This window comes from Montipora capricornis, chromosome 4 (genome assembly GCF_036669925.1).
Source record: "Montipora capricornis isolate CH-2021 chromosome 4, ASM3666992v2, whole genome shotgun sequence".
In the NCBI taxonomy this organism is placed as follows: Eukaryota; Metazoa; Cnidaria; class Anthozoa; order Scleractinia; family Acroporidae; genus Montipora; species Montipora capricornis.
In genome coordinates this window covers 24,490,793-24,511,162 of record NC_090886.1, presented here as the reverse complement: position 1 = coordinate 24,511,162, position 20,370 = coordinate 24,490,793, and the positions used below count along the sequence as shown (strand labels likewise).

Here is a 20,370-nt window from a genome sequence, read left to right as displayed (position 1 = left end):
CTCTTTTTCTGCCGATTTTAGGCTAAAAATATTCTTGTAATATTCTTAATTATAGCTTTTGACATTACATACATACATACGTACTTTATTTAAAAACGGAGGTTAAAAGATGGCAGCGAAAGCTGATGTGGACCTAACATGTACAAATAAATAATTAAAACAATGTAATCTAAAAAAAGAATACACTTACTATGTAATAGGAATGTAAAGGTAATTACATCTCATGTTAATTTAAAAATATCCAAAATAACATCTAAAAATATGTAAAATCATCAGTGTTATGGTAACTACAACCAAAAGATATTCTGTCAATAGATTTAGAGTGTTTTACAAGATTTGCTTTAAAAGATGCAAAAGAAGGTAAAGACTTGATCTTTACGGGTAGACTGTTCCAAATTATACTGGCTTGATGAGTGAAGGAATCATTATTTCCTTTCCAGTGAGAAGGGTTAGATCGAATATAAGATTATCTCGCGTGCTTAATAAAGAAGTTTGTGATACTGGGTGGTGCTAAGTTATAATAAGCTTGGTAAGCTATGCATGCCAGTCTCTTTGTTAAAATAGGATAAGGAGTGCCATTTTACTTTAGACAAAACCTTATGCTTTGGGATAGAGGGGCTGAGATTATGAATAAGTCGAGCAGCACGGATATGAGATTCCTCCAAAACCTGTAATGAAGTTGAATAACCCCATAGAGAAATACAATAGGTTTTGCTTGGTAATATGCCTTTAAAATGGATAGACTCAAAGGTGAGGAAGTCAAAAGACTTAATCTGTTAAAAAAAAATTGGTTTTATCAACGGAGTCGATAATGTAAATTGGCCACCGTACAGAGATTCTAAAAGCTGACGTTTCGAGCGTTAGCCCTTCGTCAGAGCGAATCGATTCGCTCTGACAAACGCTCGAAACGTCAGCTTTTAGAATCTCTGTACGATGGCCAATTTACATTATCAACTCCGTTGATAAAACCAAATTATTGAAAACTACTTCCCCACCGACGCAGCACCACAGTTTCTTTGGAAACTACCCTCTTCATCCTTTAATCTGTTTAAGTTTGTTTATTTTTCAATTAAAATTTGCAGCAATGGATTTAATGAGGGATGTCCAGCTAAGCTTATTGTCGAATGTGACTCTCAGACTTGATGATTGAGTTGTACAGTTAATCCATAGTTAAAAGAGGGGACTGGTTTGGAAGCTCGGCAAACATCAAAGGAGCAAACAAAGATGCCAAGATTTAGGTTGGAAAGTCCACGACCGTGCACAATCTTTTGTTTTGCGGTCATACACTATGCATGAATTATGTAGCCAACACGTTTCTATTGGTTAGTTCCTCAGTACGGAGAAAACAACTATTGTGTTTTGTGCACGGTCAAGGCCAAAAAAGAGAACAAAAACCTACAATAAAGAAATTTGTCGGGTTTCATATCCATTCCCGTCTATTAACTATGGTTAGTCAGATGATTGTCCAAGGTTATAGGTGGAATTGGTCCAATGAAAGGAGACTTGGATAATAAACATAATTTCCGTTTTAATTGTTGGTTTTCACTCGCGTGTTCAACAGCCATGTTTTTCAACGAAAACAAAAGACACGTTTGCATAACAATAGAGTTAAATTCCCGGAGGATTTGGAAGGGCCTCCAACATGGCCGCCGTTTCTTTGTTTTGGGGGTTCCAACATGGCGGCCGTGACGTCATGTGAAAACCGAGAATAGGATGAATTGACATGCCGTTGAGTGGTGCCCAGCTGTGTAGTTGTTGCAAAACGTTTTGGATGTGGACAGCAATAAGAATTTAAGCATGTCTTGGGGTATCAATTACAAGTGCTAGGTGTCCAGATCTGTATCGCGTTACACTGCACGTGCGCCATCGCTGTTCGTTGCAGTCAGTTAGGTCAAGACGTCACGTCAGACGACACTTGGCCGTTTTGGCTTAAAAAAAAGCATTTCTCACAGATTTTCAAAGCACGAAATTACATTCGTTTCACAATTTCAGCCTCAGGTTTACTTTTAAAATATTTTTAAAATTTCGCAAATTTAAGCCTCGATATTCTTACACAATATATTATAAAAAAGAAAGAGTGTATATATAGCCATTGAGACTCATGTCAATGTGCCCAGTTTGGTCTCAATTTCTTGCACTCAATCAAGTGGACTGCAGGGTAGTTGCCTCACAAAAAAAGCCTAGCACGAAATCTTGACGAATCTCTCGTATTAATTTTGGAAACTGAAAATCGTCAAAATTCGTGACGGAAGGAAGGACAATAGGGAATTTAAGAAACGGCGACGGCTACGATTACGGCTACGCCACAAAACAATAATATCATTGGTTAAAAGAGCATAAATAATTGTGCTGCACGTGCAGCACGGATTGTAGCAAGTATCTTAGCGGTCCTCTGCATAACGACAACGTGAAATCACCAAATTTGAGGTTTTGACGACAACGTAAGCATGCAACAGAGAATCTTTACTTCTCTATTTTAACTCTGAAACCGCTCGTACCAATTTGTTTGTAGGACACTTCGCCCTCATTGTAGGACGTGAATGAGACTGAATAATCGCGAAAGACTTATGATAGAGCCAAGTTATATTTTGAGGTGACGTTTTCGTCGACCGTCGCCGTCGTGGATCTTAAATTCGCTAATGGTATTCTCTAGGAATGTCAAGCGTAGATTGACGCGAAGGTAAGTAGAACTCCTTTCCCAAACGAGACTTTACTCCTTCAGACGCAGAACGCATGTGAAATTTATGGTAAGAAAGATTGAAATGGTTGGAGAAAAAGTTGCCAACACTTCTCTCTGTTTCAAGTGATCTTTTCTGTCAAATCTTTATGACTTGAGAGTATTTTATTCAAACTGGAAAGATATCTGTTTAAAAACAGTAATGACTTGATATTTGTGTGTACTAACCACTATATCACAACTCATTGTTTTACTAATTTGTTTTACATATATACATCCCGAAACAAATACGTAACAATACTAACTGTGTGGATATTATTTGCATCCAGTTACCAAAGTTCTGCTTTGTGTGCTGGATTTCCTACGCTAATAAGGAAACGAAATTATGAACCTACTTGCACAGGAAAGTATCGCTCGCATTAACTTGTAACCGTGAGTAAAACCGGACGTGTGACAGATTATATTCTAAGTAGCCCACTTTTCACTCCTTTAGCCGCGTTTAGGATTCTTCTAGCAGACTCGATGGTAGTAAAACTTTCTTTGATATCAAGGTAAACTGAAAAACACGACAGAAATCTGCGGGTGATACAGTATGCCACTTGTTCTTTGTTTGTCCTCCAAAATATGCATTCTTTCCACTTTCTCTTGGGACTGCCAAGGGAAAATAAAAACAGGGCTTATGTACAATTTTGGACAGCAGACAAAGGCCGTGTTTTCACGCGCGGTTTTTTCAGGTCGCGAGTAACGACCGAAAATTCCGTGAAAACAGTTCCTTTCCCAACTCGCGTAAAGTTAAGCTAGTCGGCAAATTTCAATAGGATTCACATTAGATTTAAGCCACCAAACCAGTTAGCTTAAGCGAGTTGGAAATTACTTTCGGCCGCTTGCGGTTATTCAAATCGGAAATACAACAGGCGTGCTCTTTTTATTATTTTTATTATTGTATTGGCACGTGCTCTCATTTAATCTTGCTCGTGAAAACACGTATTTTTAAGTCGCTTAGCAAAGTCTGCAAACAAACCAATTTCAGGAATGTTAAGAGAGACAACGGCAGTCGTTAAAACACAGCCAAAAAGAGTATTATGGTATTTTCTAAAGTGGCCATTAAATAACATGTAATCTTAGGTTAAGCCTTTCAAAATCATTTAAACTCCGCTTCAAAGAACCTTGTTTTTTGAAGTCAGCCAAAAAGGTCTTGATACGAGCCTTTTTGTGGCTCTTAAAGGGCTATGCGTTTCTGGTAGGTATGGTTCATCGTTTTTATAAATTATCCATGCATTTTCTATTGATGACTGCGATGATGTATTAAAATGCAAGCCCTTTTGTAACCTGCGATCATGACCTCCCTCCCTACGTATCATCTTGGGGAAGGAGGGCTTAATACATTTCCTGTACGGATCGCATGTGAAAAAGCCAAAATTTGGCTTTTTTGTCTGATTAGTCGAGAAACAATAGAGCTCTTGGAGCCTCGCTTCGCGTGCTCTGATTGGTTCACTCAGTCTCGGTTATCAGCTCATATACCTTAGTTTGACCTTATATGGTAAATGATTGCGCTAAGCGTTGCTAAACAAAAACTGTTTCGCCGGAAAGCGAAATTTCTCTCTGAATAAAGGTAAAAATGAAAAAAAAAACTTGTTTTGTAGAAACTTTGGATCAATTCCGACGTTTAGAAGTACGCGAAAAGACAAGAAATGTTTTTGTGATGAGCCTACGTCTGTCTGACCACAAGGTATTACGCAACATCGCATCTTCATCAAGTTTTTTCGATTTCGCTCGGATTTTCTCTCGTTTTTCGCTTCGCATGTATTTCGTACTTCCAAATTAATTCCATTCGCGCTTGTTGGATATGAAACTGGTTATAGCCAACTCGGCACCTCGTTGGCTATTTACCATCTCATATCCAACGCGCGCTCATGGAATAATTGTTAAATATAAAGAATACTAACGAGGAGTGTTTTATCATATAAAGCTCATGCACGTGACGTTTTATCTGTGTTTTGATAGGCTGTTAGGTTCATGAATGATTAATGAGTTTTGAAGGTTGCTATTGTAGACTACAAGAAATTTCTTACTACGAAAATTAAGCGCCGAATTTACATGTAATACCCTGTTATGAAATCTTGTTCATGTTCTCTATTTAAGTTTCATTGTTCGAGCTCTCCTTGTCTGAGTCAATATAATCTTGTTGTAGTTCCCGCTAAATATCGTTGGTGCAGCCGTCAAATTACCCATTCCTATCCTGGCTCTTTGTAATTCGTGAGGAAAAGCTGTTTGTATGTGTTACTTATTTCGATGTTCCTTGTCGTGGCCACCATTTCAATAACAGCTTTGTTGTAGATCATTATTTTGATAATTTTCTTACAATAGATCTCTTTAGCTTGTACGTTTTGTTTTCCCATTTCAGACCTCGTGATATTTTTCTTTTGTTTTTCATAAGTTATTCGTACATAAGCACGTGTAAGACGACATTTGAAAGAAACTGTTCTCTTGAGTAAGATCACGTGGTCTGAAATGGAAAATAACAACGTACAAGCTTTTAACATAATTTTTTCGCCAAATTTAATTCCCGCGAGTTATGCCATTTAGACAGTAGAATTTGCATCTAAAACGTTTGATACAGATCAGGGCAAGAAACTTTCTTTTCAATTCACTTGTCCCTTGGGACAAGTACAATGTGTATTTTGCTTGTCCGAACCACAAAACTACTTGTCCAAAAATAGACAACCACAGCAATACTAAAGGGTAATATATAAACTGCATATTTCATTTTAGCTCTTCTGCCACGCTGGTTGAAACTTTCCTATGCGCTTCGTTTCATACTTTTTCTTGTTATCTTTCCTTTTTTTCTTTTTGGAACGAACATGATTGCTAGTACCATCTGCAGCATGTGTTTCCGGTGCTGACCTCTTTAGACCTCTTTAAAAAGCTAGTAAGTGTCGACTGAGACAAAGACATGACGCTTGAAGAAAAGCGCTGAAACTCGCTGAAACGTGACTGACAAGCACGTGCGATATCGTGAGCCTGCTATTATGTTGTACAGCAGGACTCACATGGAATTTAATGGCGGCACCTCGCACGACGAAATCAAACACAACGTAAACAAAATGATATTTTATTTTACTTTCTGTAAGAGCTACTTATTTTTTAGAGCACTTAGGTTATTAATTACGGAAAGAATATTTTATTATATCTCCAAAGAAAACGGGTAAGTGTAGTTTCTTGACTTTTTTAAAGTTGGACCTCTACAACTCAGTCGTCCATTCGGACAACTGGGATCACGTTTTTCCTTGTCCGAACGGAAAAGTTACCCCTCCCAGACGTGCGGACGGCCCAAGTTTCCTGCCCTGCAGATCTCTACTGTATTCAACTTATTGTTTTATTTCACATGTGCGGCTCACCATTGCAATTCCCTCCCATATTTTATACACTACGTATTTAGAGTAAGCTGTGTCCTATAGCCAAGTAAAAAAAATGGATTTGAAATAGAGCCATTTCTGAAGTTAGATGAGCTTAGATACCAAGAAAAACTTACGAGTATACATCTTTTACTTAGGTACGTCTTGATGAGCGTGGGTGGCTGCTACACTGATTTTCATATCGATTTTGGAGGAACATCCGTGTGGTACCATATCATGAAGGGCCGGAAGGTAAAATGAACAATTTTCTGTCCATTTGTAACAAGGCCCAAAAGAGTAAACTGGAAAAGAAAACATTGAGTGTACTAATTTTCGAATGCGAAAAAGAATCTCGTCGCCCACTCGCCAACGAGTTAATCAGAAGTTTGTAGCTTACAACTTCTTTTTTAGATTTGTCAGATTTAAGTGACTGTCTTTCAAACATGGAGCGAGGAATTTGAGAACGGGGAAGGGGGAATCTTTAAAAAGGGGAATCGGTATTTCGAAAGGGCAAGACCCCATTAATAAGATTTTACCCGATTTAAAAGATTTCCCATTTGAAAGATTTCTGCTTTAAAAGATTACCCATTTTGTAAATTCCTTGTTCCTCGTTCTCCGTTTACGTATTTCCCGCTCCTTGTCTTCAAGATGATCATTTTCAGAGAGCTTCCTCGTAAAGGAGTCCAATTAGTTGTGAAATTGGAGGTTATAAAGAGCTGCGATCCTAACCATGATTTTCGGTTGATTTTTCCTCAGAGTAAGCCATACTCTTCCCACTCAAACTCAGTCATGCAAGAGCTTTCACGCGAAATGAAATTGTAAAGTTATCAAGTAAAGCTATGATCCTCGAAGTTATGGACGCAATTTTAGTAATTGCGTAGAGAAGCCTGTAAAATTCAGGACTTTAACGGGGTTTGAACCCGTGACCTCGCGATACCGGTGTAACGCTCTAACCAACTGAGCTATGAAGCCACTAACGTTGAGAGCTGGTCATTTGTGGGTTCTAATTTTCCCGTGGGAAATGAATCGGGAATCGAATGACCATCTCCCAACGTTAGTGGCTTCATAGCTCAGTTAGTTTCAGCGTCGCACCGGTATCGCGAGGTCACGGGTTCAAACCTCGTTAAAGTCCTGAATTTTTCAGGCTTCTCTACGCAATTGCTAAAATTGCGTCCATAACTGCGAGGATCATAGCTTTACTTTTAAAGCGCTGTGATATAGGCCCAGTGAAGTCTTGTATGCCAAGTTCCACCTGGTTTGTTTTCATGGCCTTTTAGGTGTTTTGGCTGATTCCGCCCACCGAGAAGAACCTGCATTTGTACGAACAGTGGGTTTTGTCTGGAAAACAGCAGAATGTTTTCTTTGGTGATCAAGTGGAAAAGTGTTGCCGCACTTACTTGGAGGCAGGAGATACGTTCTTAATACCCACAGGTAAAAATGTAACAACCCTGTTTGTGGTGCAGTTACACTTAAAAGTAAACAGCTAGTCCGGTGTTTATTTAATTATTTAAACGGGCAATTAAAAGAAAGCGCAACAAGGGCAAGCCCTACTAGCAGGAGGCATGCATAAGGCTATTTACAAAGCGTGCTAGAGACCACCAGTTAACAGAATTTCATTCCGGCGTAACCACATGATAATCCCACAGGAGCACAAAGGAAAATACGGGGTCTGTTAGTTTATCATAGCTTCCACTTGGCTGCATGAGAACCTAAATGATCGGGCTACAGCGACTGATGAGGCGACTGATCACGCTCGAGGTGTCAGTCAATCTTTTCACGGCGGCCATTCGACTTTTGTCAACTGGTTTCAGGAAACGAAATTTCGTGTTTCACTCTCCCACCCACAAAGTACCACAGTTTTTCTAGAAACTAACCCCTCGTTTCAACTATGGGAATCGCCGAACTGTCGACTGTCAGACTGTCAACGACGCACGACCGCGTTTGATCGCAAAAAAAGCAAACAGTTTTTCATACTCCTCAGTTACTATTCATTGGGGCCCAGTACGATTAATCAGGATGCTTGATTCTCCTCCAAAATGACTTCTTTTGGCATGCTAGTGTTTCTTGTCATGCCAAAGCCTGGTTCTCACTTACAACACAAATGCAAACGCAAATGAAGTTCATTCGTTCGATGCAAACGCACGGGAAGTAAGACACGCAGGCGCAGTTCAAGTCTCTTTCCAAGATGGTGGACGAGAATGAAACTGTCAACTGGACTGAGCCGTGGTGGCATGGAAACGATCCAACCTGTGTGGTTTTCTCGTTACATTGCGTTTGCGTTTCCCTAGTTCACACGTGTGAAATGCAAACACAAGAAATAAAATATTTTCCATTTCTTGTGTCTGCGCTTGCGTTTGCATTTGCGTCGTACGAGTGAACCAGGATTAAGTAAGTGACAAATCAAAAAGCGCGACAATTTCCCATCGTAAATGATCTATCCACAGACTGACGGCTGCATTCAAATTAACTCCACAGGTTGGATTCATGCAGTGTTCACTCCAGATGATTCTCTTGTGTTTGGCGGTAATTTTATTCACAGTTATAACATCCTTGGGCAAATTAAAATCAGCGAGATTGAGGATAATACAAAGGTAAATTATATGACCTCGCCGTGCTTTTGTTCGTGGACACCTTCCAATGCATTCCCTTTTCTCGCCGCGCAATCTTTGTTTCTTAGCGAGATATTGGGTGACGAACCAGAAGAATGTCTGTGGTGGAGGCGAATGCATGCGATGTACGTTTTACAGCTTGGGGAGGGGTGGAGGGGGAGATATGTGTGTGTAGCAGGTGTGCTAACTGGCTATTTTTGGAGTGTTTTCACGTGTCGTCACGGCGGCCATGTTGGTGTCCCCACCTAATCCTCCGGAAATTGAGCTCAATTATCATTCAAACATTTTCTTTTGTTGTGGTGTAAAAACAAGGTTACTGATCACGTGAGTGAAAACCAGTAAAGCTCTATGTCATGGTCGGTCTAAAAAGAAGGAAGGAAGGCCACGTCACGTGATCTCACGAACCGCGATGTCAGATCGACGGCCAACTGAAACGGGTCGAGGTTTTCTCGAGTCGCTTTGTATTGTCAAAATACTATTTTTCAAAATAGATATGTTCCATTTTTAAGCGACAAATTGTTATCGTTTCGTCAAGTATAAACATTCCGATAAATTAAACTCTTTTTGAGGCACTCGTACGGCAAAAATTCCCGCCAACTTTTTTTTGCGCACGGTTTACTCGAAATTTTATTTTTCGCTACGTTTTACATCTTTTTAGTTCAAATGAAAGCTCAAAATAAAGATTATTTGAATCTTTTAGCAGGGATGTCAATAAGTTTTTAAGCAGCCGTTTCATTAAAGGTGTCACCCATAGCATGTATTTACGTGGCCAGTTGCCACGTGAGCGAAGGCCCGCAGGGCCTGAGGCCCAAGAGGGGTCTGAGGGCATGTTGCCCCAGAAAGTTTTTGAAAAAAGAGACCCCAGGAAGTGCTTTTTCCTGCATTCTGACGCATGAAAAGAAAATTCTATTCTATTCTCATTCTTGGAATGGTGTAAATCCTGTTTCCAGTTCGAACGACATGTTTTTGCCCTGAATGTGACTCATCAACATTACAGCACTTCTACAGTCTTTTAATCACAGTTTGTTTTCAACGACTTGCTTGAAAAAACCTGAAATGAAAATCTACTATAAAGTTTTGAATAAATTTTAGTCATCTTCATCCTCACTGTCAGAGCCCTCAAATGAGCACATGTTTACAAGCAGCTTCTTGAAGACTTAATTTGTTGCTGTGTAAAAATCTCGTCTTCGAGATCTTCAGGTTCTTTATTTGGCAAATCCAATTCGTTACTCAGAGTAAGAATTGTCTCTCAGAAAAGGTAGAAGCCGCGCACAACTTCGTCGCCAGGGCCGTCTATGCTTACAAAATGGCGGGCGTATGTAAATGACCTCCAATAACTCGGTCGATTCACGGGGATTAAGCGTTTATGAATTATCTTCCGATTTTACAATCTAGACGTTGATACGAAACAAGGAGGCAAGACACCAAGGAACAATTATATTTGTTTCAGCAGGTTTTTTTAATTTATTTATTTCGAGTTGTACCTGCAGCAATGAACATCTTCACCCGTAACATGAAGTCAGCTCAGCCGTAGCAGGTGTAACGGGTTGCTTCCCCTATTGACATCCCTGTTTCAGTATCAGTTTTCTTGTAATTTAATATTGTCTGTCAAAATTTGCATAAGAAGATAAACTTCCCGTACGCACGCATGCGGAAGAGAGAAAACAAGTCATATTTACCTCTTCTTGGCATTCTCATGCAAAACACAAGAATTTTTTATTTCCAGGTAAGGTTCTTTCTCCATTCGCCAGCAGTCATCCTTTCAAATTTCACAGAAATCGACCGATCCGCAAATATTTTACGATTTTTTGTCTTTAGGAAGCTGATAAAAGATCATATTTTTGGGCAAACCCGGCAAGTCACGCGACGGCAGGAGTGATAAATTTCTTGTCACAAAATTCCCCCGAATCGAAAAGTATCATCTCAGAAGACAAGAACATCATTCTAAAAGCTCATTCTATGAAAAAAGTAGGTTCTGGAGAGTAGAAAATAACTTAACGGCAAGCTACGTGGAATGCTAATGCTGTTTACGCAACAAAGAAGCTCACTTTCATTTGACGAGAATATCGTTTACGATTGCCATATTTTGCCATAAAACCATCCATATGCCTTTGCTAGGCTCTTAAGAAGCTCTCTTTGTCATTTTTTTCGTGATTTCGACTTTATTTTCTTCGTTCACTGTGGGTGCTTCGGTATATCAGAGAATGACTAATTTTTTTAAACATCCGGTCTGTCAAAATTTGGAGAGAAGGTAGATAGATAATCTTTATTTATTCACGGACAATTCATCAGCCAAGATAAGAATGTAATGAAATTAAATGAATAGGATAACTACCCCACCAAGCAAATACATCCGATTATTAAGAATACTATATTAAAACTACCAAATTAGAGCTACCCGCCAAGCAATACACCCTATAAAACTGTCACAAAAGAGCTGTTTTCCAAGAATGCCGTGACTCAACCTATTTGTTTAAAGCACTTGTTTGATTAGGCGTCTAAACTGCCGCAGAGACTCTGCTGATCATAATTCTCGCGGAAGGCTGTTCCAAAGTACAGCGCCACTCTAGCTTAAGCTATTTTTATAATAGAAACGGGAGTAAGGCAATTTTTCGACGCCTTTTTCATCGATAGGTTGAATTCGTATGGTCACAGTGGCCCAGATTCGAATAATTTGTCTGCGTGATTCCTCAAAACGACCAGACCTCGTGTCTTCCAGTGAGGTCCCCGCGATATTTAAGTCACGTTAAAACAGAAAACAGATGCCATCAAAGTCGGAGATTTGATCCTTTCAGCGCATAAAGCCATGTCAGCAGTGCAAGAATATCCTCATAATAATCTGTCGCATGGAATGGAGAAACGTTCCAAAAAATGTGATGTCATTAGGCCTTATTTTTACACTTATCCTCAGTTTTGACCAAGAGATTTTCCCATCCGCAAGATAACCAACAATAATCCCAAGTTTCTCATGGGATGAAAAAAGATCCTTTCACGTATTGAAGCATGCGATAGTTGTAACCAATTTTAAAACTAAATCATAAAATCTAAGATTAGCCGCACGGCGAGTGAGTCGGTTTGTCACGGTTGTAAACATCAACCTTATTCTTTCTCGTCAGGTTCCCCTCAAGTTCCGTTATCCTTTCTTGGCTCAAATCATGTGGTATGCGGCGGACAAGTACTTGCGCCTTTTAGAGAAAGATAAAACCGAACGGGGCTTATCTTTGACACCGAAGAAACAGAACGCTGTAACATTTAAGGCCAAAGAAACGGTGGGCAGCAAAGCAAGGTCGGCCAACAAACGTTTGAGTTTGGCAAAAACGGATGGCGAAGAAAACAGGGAAGCTGGTTTGTCCGCGGTGAAAGAGAGCGTGGAAGACGACGCAAACGAGACGCCGGGCCGTCGGCGATCTAGTCGAGTTGCTAAAAACGAGGCGACTTTCAGACAGGAACATGAAAACGAAGAGAGAGAAAAGGCTGTAAAGAAAGAGGAGAGCGAGAGGGGTAGCGTGAAGAGAAGAGCAGCAAAGAAAAGTAAAGATAACGAAGATACGATGGATGTTAACGGTGAAAATCATAATGTAGAAGATGCGAACGAAAAAGGTTCTCCAGAAGGCAACGAAGAGGAGGAAGATAAATTGCCCTGGCGTCCTGTCTATCTGACTCGGTTTGAAGTTGATGGCTTATTTAAGTTGATAGAAAAACTAAGGAATTGGCCTCAGGCTAAGAAGAATGTTCCAGCAACTGTGGAAGATCCCTGTGGACTTTTGGATAGACTGGAGGTTTGTGTTTCGGGAAACTCTGTGGGGATTTTCAAGAAAAAAAAATTAGTATATTCTAATGCAATAAAGAGATTTAGAAATGTCTCTGTCAGTAATTACTTTGATTACTTTTTAATCCCCTTGTCTAATTTATGCATAGAGTGATTGAGTGGACTGTAAGCGTTAAAAAAATGCGAAAAGGAGATCGTGTTACTACTGAACGAGTTTGGAAGTAAGTCCGGTTTAAGTTTGCAAATGAAGATGGCTCCAAAGTTTCGTTTTCAATTTAAACTTTCGTATGCATACTATGTGCGCCTTATACCAGAAGCAAGTCTTAAAATTATCTGTCAGATTTATTGGTTGTATATTTAGCCTTTGTAACTTGACACTTCAATGAAATGCTTCTCTCACTGCTCAATGACGTGATTGTGGATAGCATAAAAGGAGGAAACCTTTCTGGAACATTCATTGGTTATAAAGTCCTTCCCTAAAACCTCCTGGATGATTGGTATACGAAACTTTTTGTATGTGCTCTTTAAAAAAAAGCGGCAAGTCGTGCCTCGTTACTATTCTTTTTATAAAGAATTCTAATAAGGAGTGCTTTATCGAGTGCGTTAAGCTCATGCACGTGGCATTTTTATCGATGTGTTGATAGTCTGTTAGGCTCATGAATTATTAACGAGTTTTTGAATGAATCTGTTGCTTGTGCCATTCTTTTTGCCATCCAAAGAAATATGTCCCTTTTGTGTCTAATCCCCAGTAGAGATCAACGATCGGGAAGTTGGGGAGCATCAATTCAGTGAAATGCTTGCCCCTTGCTCGCGGTGCTTAGAAGATGGCAGGTTCTCCAAGCCTTCTCAACCAGACACTTAAGCAGCAGATAAGCAAAGTTCGTATTGATCAATTTTCTGTTGGAGGTTGCGTTTGTAAGGCCGGTCGCGACAGCAAGGAACTTAGGAGACTTATTTGATAAAAATGACTCCGGTGCCACATGTTAACAACATTTGCAAAACTGCCTTTTACTTTATTCACAATACCGCTCTGTCGAAACTGTACGAACACTTCTACAGGCAGTTACCATGGGAAGATTAGATTACTGTAATAGTTTGCTCTATGGTCTACTAGAATCAATAAGTTACAACCTGTACAAAATGCAGCAGCCCTACTGATAACTAACACGTCTAGGTTCAACCACATCACTCCAGTTTTACACTCATTACATTGGCTACCATTTAAGGAAAGAATGCATAACAAGATCTTGACGTTGACTTTCAAAGCCATACATGGTTTATCACTTGGCTACATCAGCAGTCTCAATCTTTAAGTCTTTATACTTAGAGAGTTTCTCGACTATCTTAACGGATGTATTTCTGTCTAATGGGACTGCCATATCTATAATCTGGCATTTCTGATTCGTGTGATCTCTGATTATGATATCTGGTTTATTATCCGCTATTTCCCTGTCAGTATGAATTGGCATATTCCACAGAATCGTTGCTTGTTCGTTCTCTACAACAGTATCTGGTTTGTGATCGTACCATTTGTCAGTTGTCTTGATATCATAGCTCTGGAACCCCTTTCAATGGATGTACGATGCTGCATTATCATGCCTCTGAATGTATTCAGTTTTGGGACGTTCTGGACAGCCAGATATTAAGTGATCGACAGATTTATCAAACGTGCCACACATCCTACGTAATGGGTTAGTGCCATTTTTCATTCTTTTGGGGTGTTTTCCATGGAGTGCCTTACCTTCCCACAGTTTAGATAGATGTTCTTGAGCTTGTTGTCCGGCTTTCTGCTGTGTTCTTTTTGCATGATGCGAATTCGTCTGCTTCTCTAGGTAATTCAGACGAATCAAACTCCCAAAAAACTTTTGTGCCTCTCTCTGAGCAGAGTAAATCATCTTTTTGGCATCGTGCTTTTGCACCAGGAATGTGCTAAGACCAATCGTGGCTTTCTTGTAGCTAGTTTCCAACTGCATAAGGCCTCTTCCTCCATACTTCCAAGCAACATAGAGTCTATCTACATCCGACTTCGGGTGGTGCATTTTATGCATGGTGAGCAATTTTCTTGTCTTTGCGTCAATCTTTTTTAGCTCGCTTACTTTCGAATTTACTATGTTGAAAGTGTATGCAACCACTGGATCTGCCCCGTTTAAAGGTAGCCTTATTATTATTATTATTATTATCATCATCATCATCATCATCATCATCATCATCATCAACCTCATCATCATCATCAACCTCATCATCATCATCATCAACCTCATATTCTCAAACTTATTGTAGTTGCCTTTTTGCGCTTCGTTTAGGAACTGGTTGAACTGCATAGTGATGATGATCAAACTCTCGCAGCTTCGGGACTGCAGCATCTGTTGCAGATTGATAAACCTACACAGGTAATGCGTTACATAGACACATTATTGTATTTTGACTCTCGCAAGAACTACCTTCTTTACGGTGTGATAACTTTCCAGCAAGTAATAAAACAGACGACCGACAATTCATGTCACCTTAAAAGCAATAACAGCAGCTGCATAAACAGACAGGAAAGTCGAAAGCTTATGTACCGGTCAAAAAGAAGCTCTGCGCTTGTAACATCCCAAGGCATTTGAATTTCAAGCATTTTCCCGTGCTTTGTGAAGATAAATCAAATAGCTCGTCGTGGTGTTGCCATCAATCGTAGTAATTGCTCAGTTGAAAATCTGGCGCCACTCTATATGACAGAATCGAAAACACACTACCTCGTTTTTGAATTTCCTACAGAAAAAGACGGCTAAAAAATATGCTGCAAGAGGACCTATGATTGGTACCAAAGTCGGTCCTGGAATAAGACGCCGCCGCACTCGGTGTGGCCAGTGTGAGAACTGTCAGCGAGAAGACTGTGGCGAGTGCAAGACCTGTAAAGATATGAAAAAATTTGGAGGACCTGGAAGAATGAAGCAGTCTTGTCAAATGCGAGTTTGCACTGATGTAAGTGTTGATAATGGTCTTACTTAAACTAGAGGACGCCTTCGACGCGTAGATGCATTAAACGTCTTGTTAAGTGCGTCCTGTCTTTATCCAAGGCATCGCTTGAAACGACTAAGACGTCTCCTACAAGTGCGACGATCAGACGCACTTTAGACTTTGAACTCGCCTGACGGTTGATGCGTCTGTCTTGTGTCGTGTATTTATAATAGACGCCTAAGACGTCTTGGATCGGCGGCCTCTGGGGTACATATATTGCCATTGTTGTATATTTTAGTTAAGTCGTTTTATCGGAACGTAACAAGCTTCACAGTTTTATAAGTTGAATGCCGCTTGTTCACGAAGACGTCTTATAAAAAGCCCTGGAGTTGTTGCACCCACTGCTTTAGTTCGAAATTGCGCTCAGATTTTCTCAAGTTTACATCCATGGTTGGTTGACAAATAGACCGCAAAAAAGGGTTCCCTTTTACCCACCCACTTTTCCCTTGTAACAGTGTAATTTACGCACTCATTTCTCACAGTGCTTCCTTTTGTTGAAGTGCTGGGCTGTTGCGTGGGATGTGGAGAGTCAATGTTGGGTTTGCTTCTCCCCGTGAGGACGTTGAGGCACGGTGGTTTAATGGTCAGCAGGACTCCTGGTCGACTATGGGTATCCATCCCCGCCAGATTCAAACTTGTTGTTCTTGAACGCAAACCTTGGGTAGACTTTCATATATACCGTACCAAAACAGTAGAGGAAGACAAAAGACCTAACCATTGTTATTCTGATTAGACTTAACTATTAGAGTGTAATGTGAAGTGCTAGTTAGCAGCGGTGATCTAATTCCCACTCTGGTCAGAGTTTTTCTCTGTCCTTGTGTGGGCCCATTTCCACTAGTAGGGCTAACGCTCACATGGTTCATATGGGTAGAAAACTATCGCTTCACATTACACTCTAATAGTTCAGTCTGTTGAAATATAAGTGCTACACGTCCAACGTTTGCAAAAACGTAACCCTTCTTTGTACTTGTACTTATTCTGATTAGGAAATAGCAATACTTTCGGTAACCTCATATCATAGAAACCGGGTTACGTTCCGGCGTTGTGAACCCCCATTGGCTGCTGTGCTACTTTGCCTCTCCTTGATGATTTCCAAAGTAGATATAGCACCAGACTCTTAAGTTGGATTTGGTGGGCTCGATTGCAAAACCAACAGTCGGGGTTTTTAATTAGCTAAGTAGAAAGTCTTTCTTTTTATGGTCAACAGCAAAAGCTTAGACTGTTAAGTCTTTCGATATAAAGGTTGTAATCCGTCGACTCTTTTGGACAACCCTTGTTCTCAAGTAGCACTGTGGACGTGAAAGGACATACCTACACACTTATCGTAAGAAGTAGGACACTCATTTCCCAGTGTTCTGGTCCGCTTTCGTCCATACCATCTTACAAATTCAATCCCGATTGCCATTTGTTGGAAAAATGTAAATGTTTAACATGTTATCAAACTTTTTAATAGTTCAACTACCTTTTGTGGTCATCTGTCCGCGTTTGCGTGTTTTAAAACTGATATCGTTTTGTTCCGAATCGTTCCTAGCCGAATCTTCCGACCTGTGTGCGGTGTTTGGTTTGTAAAAGAGAGAATACCGAAGAGCATCCACTAATGGAATGCAGGTTTTGTGGTGAAATTATGCATCCCTCATGTGTGGAGGACAATACTGCACCCTGCAAAATTGTAACTGAAATTAACAACTGTTGGGAGTGCCCAAAATGCTTCAAGGAAGGAGAAGCGGTGAGTCAACTAACTACTGAAATGTTAATTAAGACTTTTTTGTGCATCTTCAATGGAAGAGAGATTTCCAAAAACGTTAAGTAAACGATAACGCGAATCGATTTCTCTTATCCCCGAGAGATTTCCTCCGTTGCGGTAGTTTCTCGTTTTCTCTTCTCAAAAACTAACCAGCCATTTGATTTGTTATAGAAAGAAATTTGCTAGATTATTACCGTTTGCTTTTTCAACACAGCCTGTACAAAATCATACACTTTCCTGAAGACTGTATAGAGTATACCGTCTTTTATTTCGCTCAGGCTCCTCTCTTGGTTTACAAGACGCTTAAGGATCTAATGTGATAATGTGGTAATGTGATAATGTGAATTTTTCTCCAGATCAGTCACACAGCAATCGTACATTCTCCATTACATGTAACAAGCCATTGAATGTCAAATTCTTGAAATAACACTCATTCTGTGGTCACAACATTAAGTGCGGCCAGATTACACGTGTCATTTGCATTGCTTGACCCAAAATCCGTCATATGAAAAAGCCCACTGTTCTTGCCACTGCGATCAGGCGTTCTCTTCTTTGGAGAGGGCTGGAAAAGTACGGTTAAAACGAGGAGCGAAGCAAGACTGTGGTCCAAACTGAAAATAAGTAATCAGCATCGTTTTTTTCCCTAGGCGTCTTCTATTGAGGATGTGGCCAGCTCTCCTACCAAGAAGCGAAAGGTAATGGAATTTCCAAATTATCAATGTGGAACCTGCTTTGCCAAGTGCATGCTGAATTGTGTTTTTGTTGGAGTTTTGCTTATTTTTTCATTTCTAAAATGTATGCACTCTGACTTAACTTTCAAGGAACAATTTCGTTTTTTACTTTCGCCAAATATGCGTAAGTAGCATTTGACTGACCGTACCAAAAGAAACCGAAAAAGGGAGTCAAAATGAGCGATTTTACCCATGCATCCGTTCGGCTACCTTGATATACGGCAGCGAAAAAACGAAACTGTCGATTGGAGCATGAAATTCAGGATGCGCAAGCGAGAACATCGTTTGTTACTCTTTTGCAAATTCGATTTTAGTTATGGACCTGTAAAATCCAAATATTAAGGATTCTACGCATATTAATTGTTTTTGGCATTTGTTTTTTTTAATAGGCCAGTCCGTTGAAAGAATCTTCGAAAAAGGTGCGATTAATTTTTGAGAAATGAAGAATGGAAAGGTTACTTTTCCGTCAATTTGTTAAAAAAATAGCAATGTTGTATTGCCAAAGATAATTAAGTTTATGTGGTCGCATAAACTGGTAGACAATTTTGGATCAGCATAACTCGGTAGGAAAATGAGCGACGTTTATGGAACGCTGAAGTGTTGATGTAGTCTTGTGACAGAGACTGCACAATTGCCGTTTTTATGCAAGAGACGCATAATCCGTGCTGACGAATTATGCGTCTCTCGTGTTGTTCGTGTAGTGTAGAGACGGAACGAACTCTATAGGACGTATTATCCGTCGGGACGAACTTGGGCAAACATTTGTTGTTCGTCTGGTTTTGCGTCTCTGGCATGAATACGGGCACAGGACGCATTAACCGTGTGGACGAATAATCTTTCGTTGTGTGTCGTTCAAGACGTACAACGAAAGATAGTTCGTCTAGACGGATAATTCTTCTTGTGCCCGTATTTATACCAGAGGCGCATAGCCAGACGAACAGCAGATGCTTGCCCAAGTTCGTCCAGACGGATAATGCCCAAGTTCGTCCAGACGGATAATAGGGAGCTTAAGCACGCGCGTTTTTGAGACGCGGACGGCAACCGGAAGTGAGGTGTTTTCCCTTTTAACTTGTCTTCACACAACCACATTTACATAGCGAAGTATCTTTTCTCCATTAGATATGATTGGTATAAAAATCTGGGAGACACCAATGTCCTGGCACGCGAAATGTTCTCTTCCGGTTGCCGTTCGGGTCTCAAAAACGTTGGTGCTTAAGCTCCCTAATGCGTCTCTAGTATGAAAAACGCCAAATCTCGTGTTGTTAAAGTGCCAAACATTGTGTTCAACGATGTACAAGCAGATTGCGGTTTTTTGCATTTTTTTTTTCACTGAGTGTCCCACAGTTGTTGCAATCGACCAGTACTTATCAGCATTGTGGGTCGCGATTTCACGAATGAAAAAATACCTTTAAGCAAAGTTCTGATTTAAAGGGGCTAGGTCACGCAATTTTAGGCAATTTCAGCACTGATCGAATGGTCATAGAATTAACTAAAATATCAAAATAACTGTTCAAAACTATAGAAGAACTCTAACAAAACACAGGGAAGCCAAGAAGGGCCATGGATGGACAAAACTGGAGAGGATTGAAATGGATTGAATTTGAGTAGATTTGAAAAACGTCGGCCCACCTTTTTTCAAATTTATATCAGTCTATATCAAAATGTCATTTACACAGCTGGAAAATCATTCTCAGTTGTTACGTGGCCGTGATTTTGCAAATGAAAGAGGCTTGCTCTGCCAATTTGACGTTTATAGCTCATAATTAACAAAATTAAACAAAATTACCTAAACTAGCGTGACCTAGCCCCTTTAAGAATATGTACAAATTGCGAAGTTAATGAACATGAAATGAAAGTTGGAAAATCATATCGAGCTTTCTAACTTTCGTTTCATGTCCATTTATTCCATCATTGTTTTTTACCACAATATTCAACGTCAAAGAACATGTTTATCTCAGAGCGTGACCAAGATCATGACACAAAGAAAGAGCAAGCGTCGTCTATAACTTTTTGGCAATCTGATTGGTTTATTTCCCAAAATGAACGTTCGTGATTGGCTACATTACAATTACGTGATACATTGACGCGAGCAGCGTTGTCTAGACCCTTATCGACAACAGCAGATTAACCAATCAGATTTCGAGATTACGAGCAGATTGTGGTAAAGTTTCATATTTGCTAAAATCGGAACTTTTCTTAAAACTGTTTTTTCATTTACCTCTTATGGAATATAACTTGAACTCGCCGTTGACCAGTTCTCAACTGGCTTGATACCTCTGATCATTCTCGTCCCCAGCGGCCGCGTTTCTTTCTGTCAGCACCAAGAATAACGACCTCTGGCTGGTTTCCAACCAGGAAGTCCGCGAATCACGGACTTCCTCCTCATCTACGCAATCTCAGAAATTTGAAACAATTCGTTACTTGCACAAATCCCATAATACACCT

At 40.0% G+C, this 20,370-nt stretch overlaps 1 protein-coding gene across 2 annotated transcripts in view; it reads left to right on the top strand.

Annotated features, from left to right (window-relative positions):
* The window catches only part of LOC138045800 (lysine-specific demethylase 2B-like), a 36,228-nt gene that overhangs the window by 8,724 nt on the left and 7,134 nt on the right, over positions 1-20,370 (top strand). For both annotated transcript variants that reach the window (XM_068892427.1, XM_068892426.1), the window contains exons 7-15: positions 6,231-6,324; positions 7,350-7,503; positions 8,548-8,663; positions 11,798-12,460; positions 14,754-14,840; positions 15,208-15,414; positions 16,982-17,176; positions 17,842-17,889; positions 18,315-18,344. In XM_068892427.1, the coding sequence (XP_068748528.1) occupies positions 6,231-6,324; positions 7,350-7,503; positions 8,548-8,663; positions 11,798-12,460; positions 14,754-14,840; positions 15,208-15,414; positions 16,982-17,176; positions 17,842-17,889; positions 18,315-18,344 (1,594 nt within the window). The remainder of the gene's footprint in view (positions 1-6,230; positions 6,325-7,349; positions 7,504-8,547; positions 8,664-11,797; positions 12,461-14,753; positions 14,841-15,207; positions 15,415-16,981; positions 17,177-17,841; positions 17,890-18,314; positions 18,345-20,370) is intronic.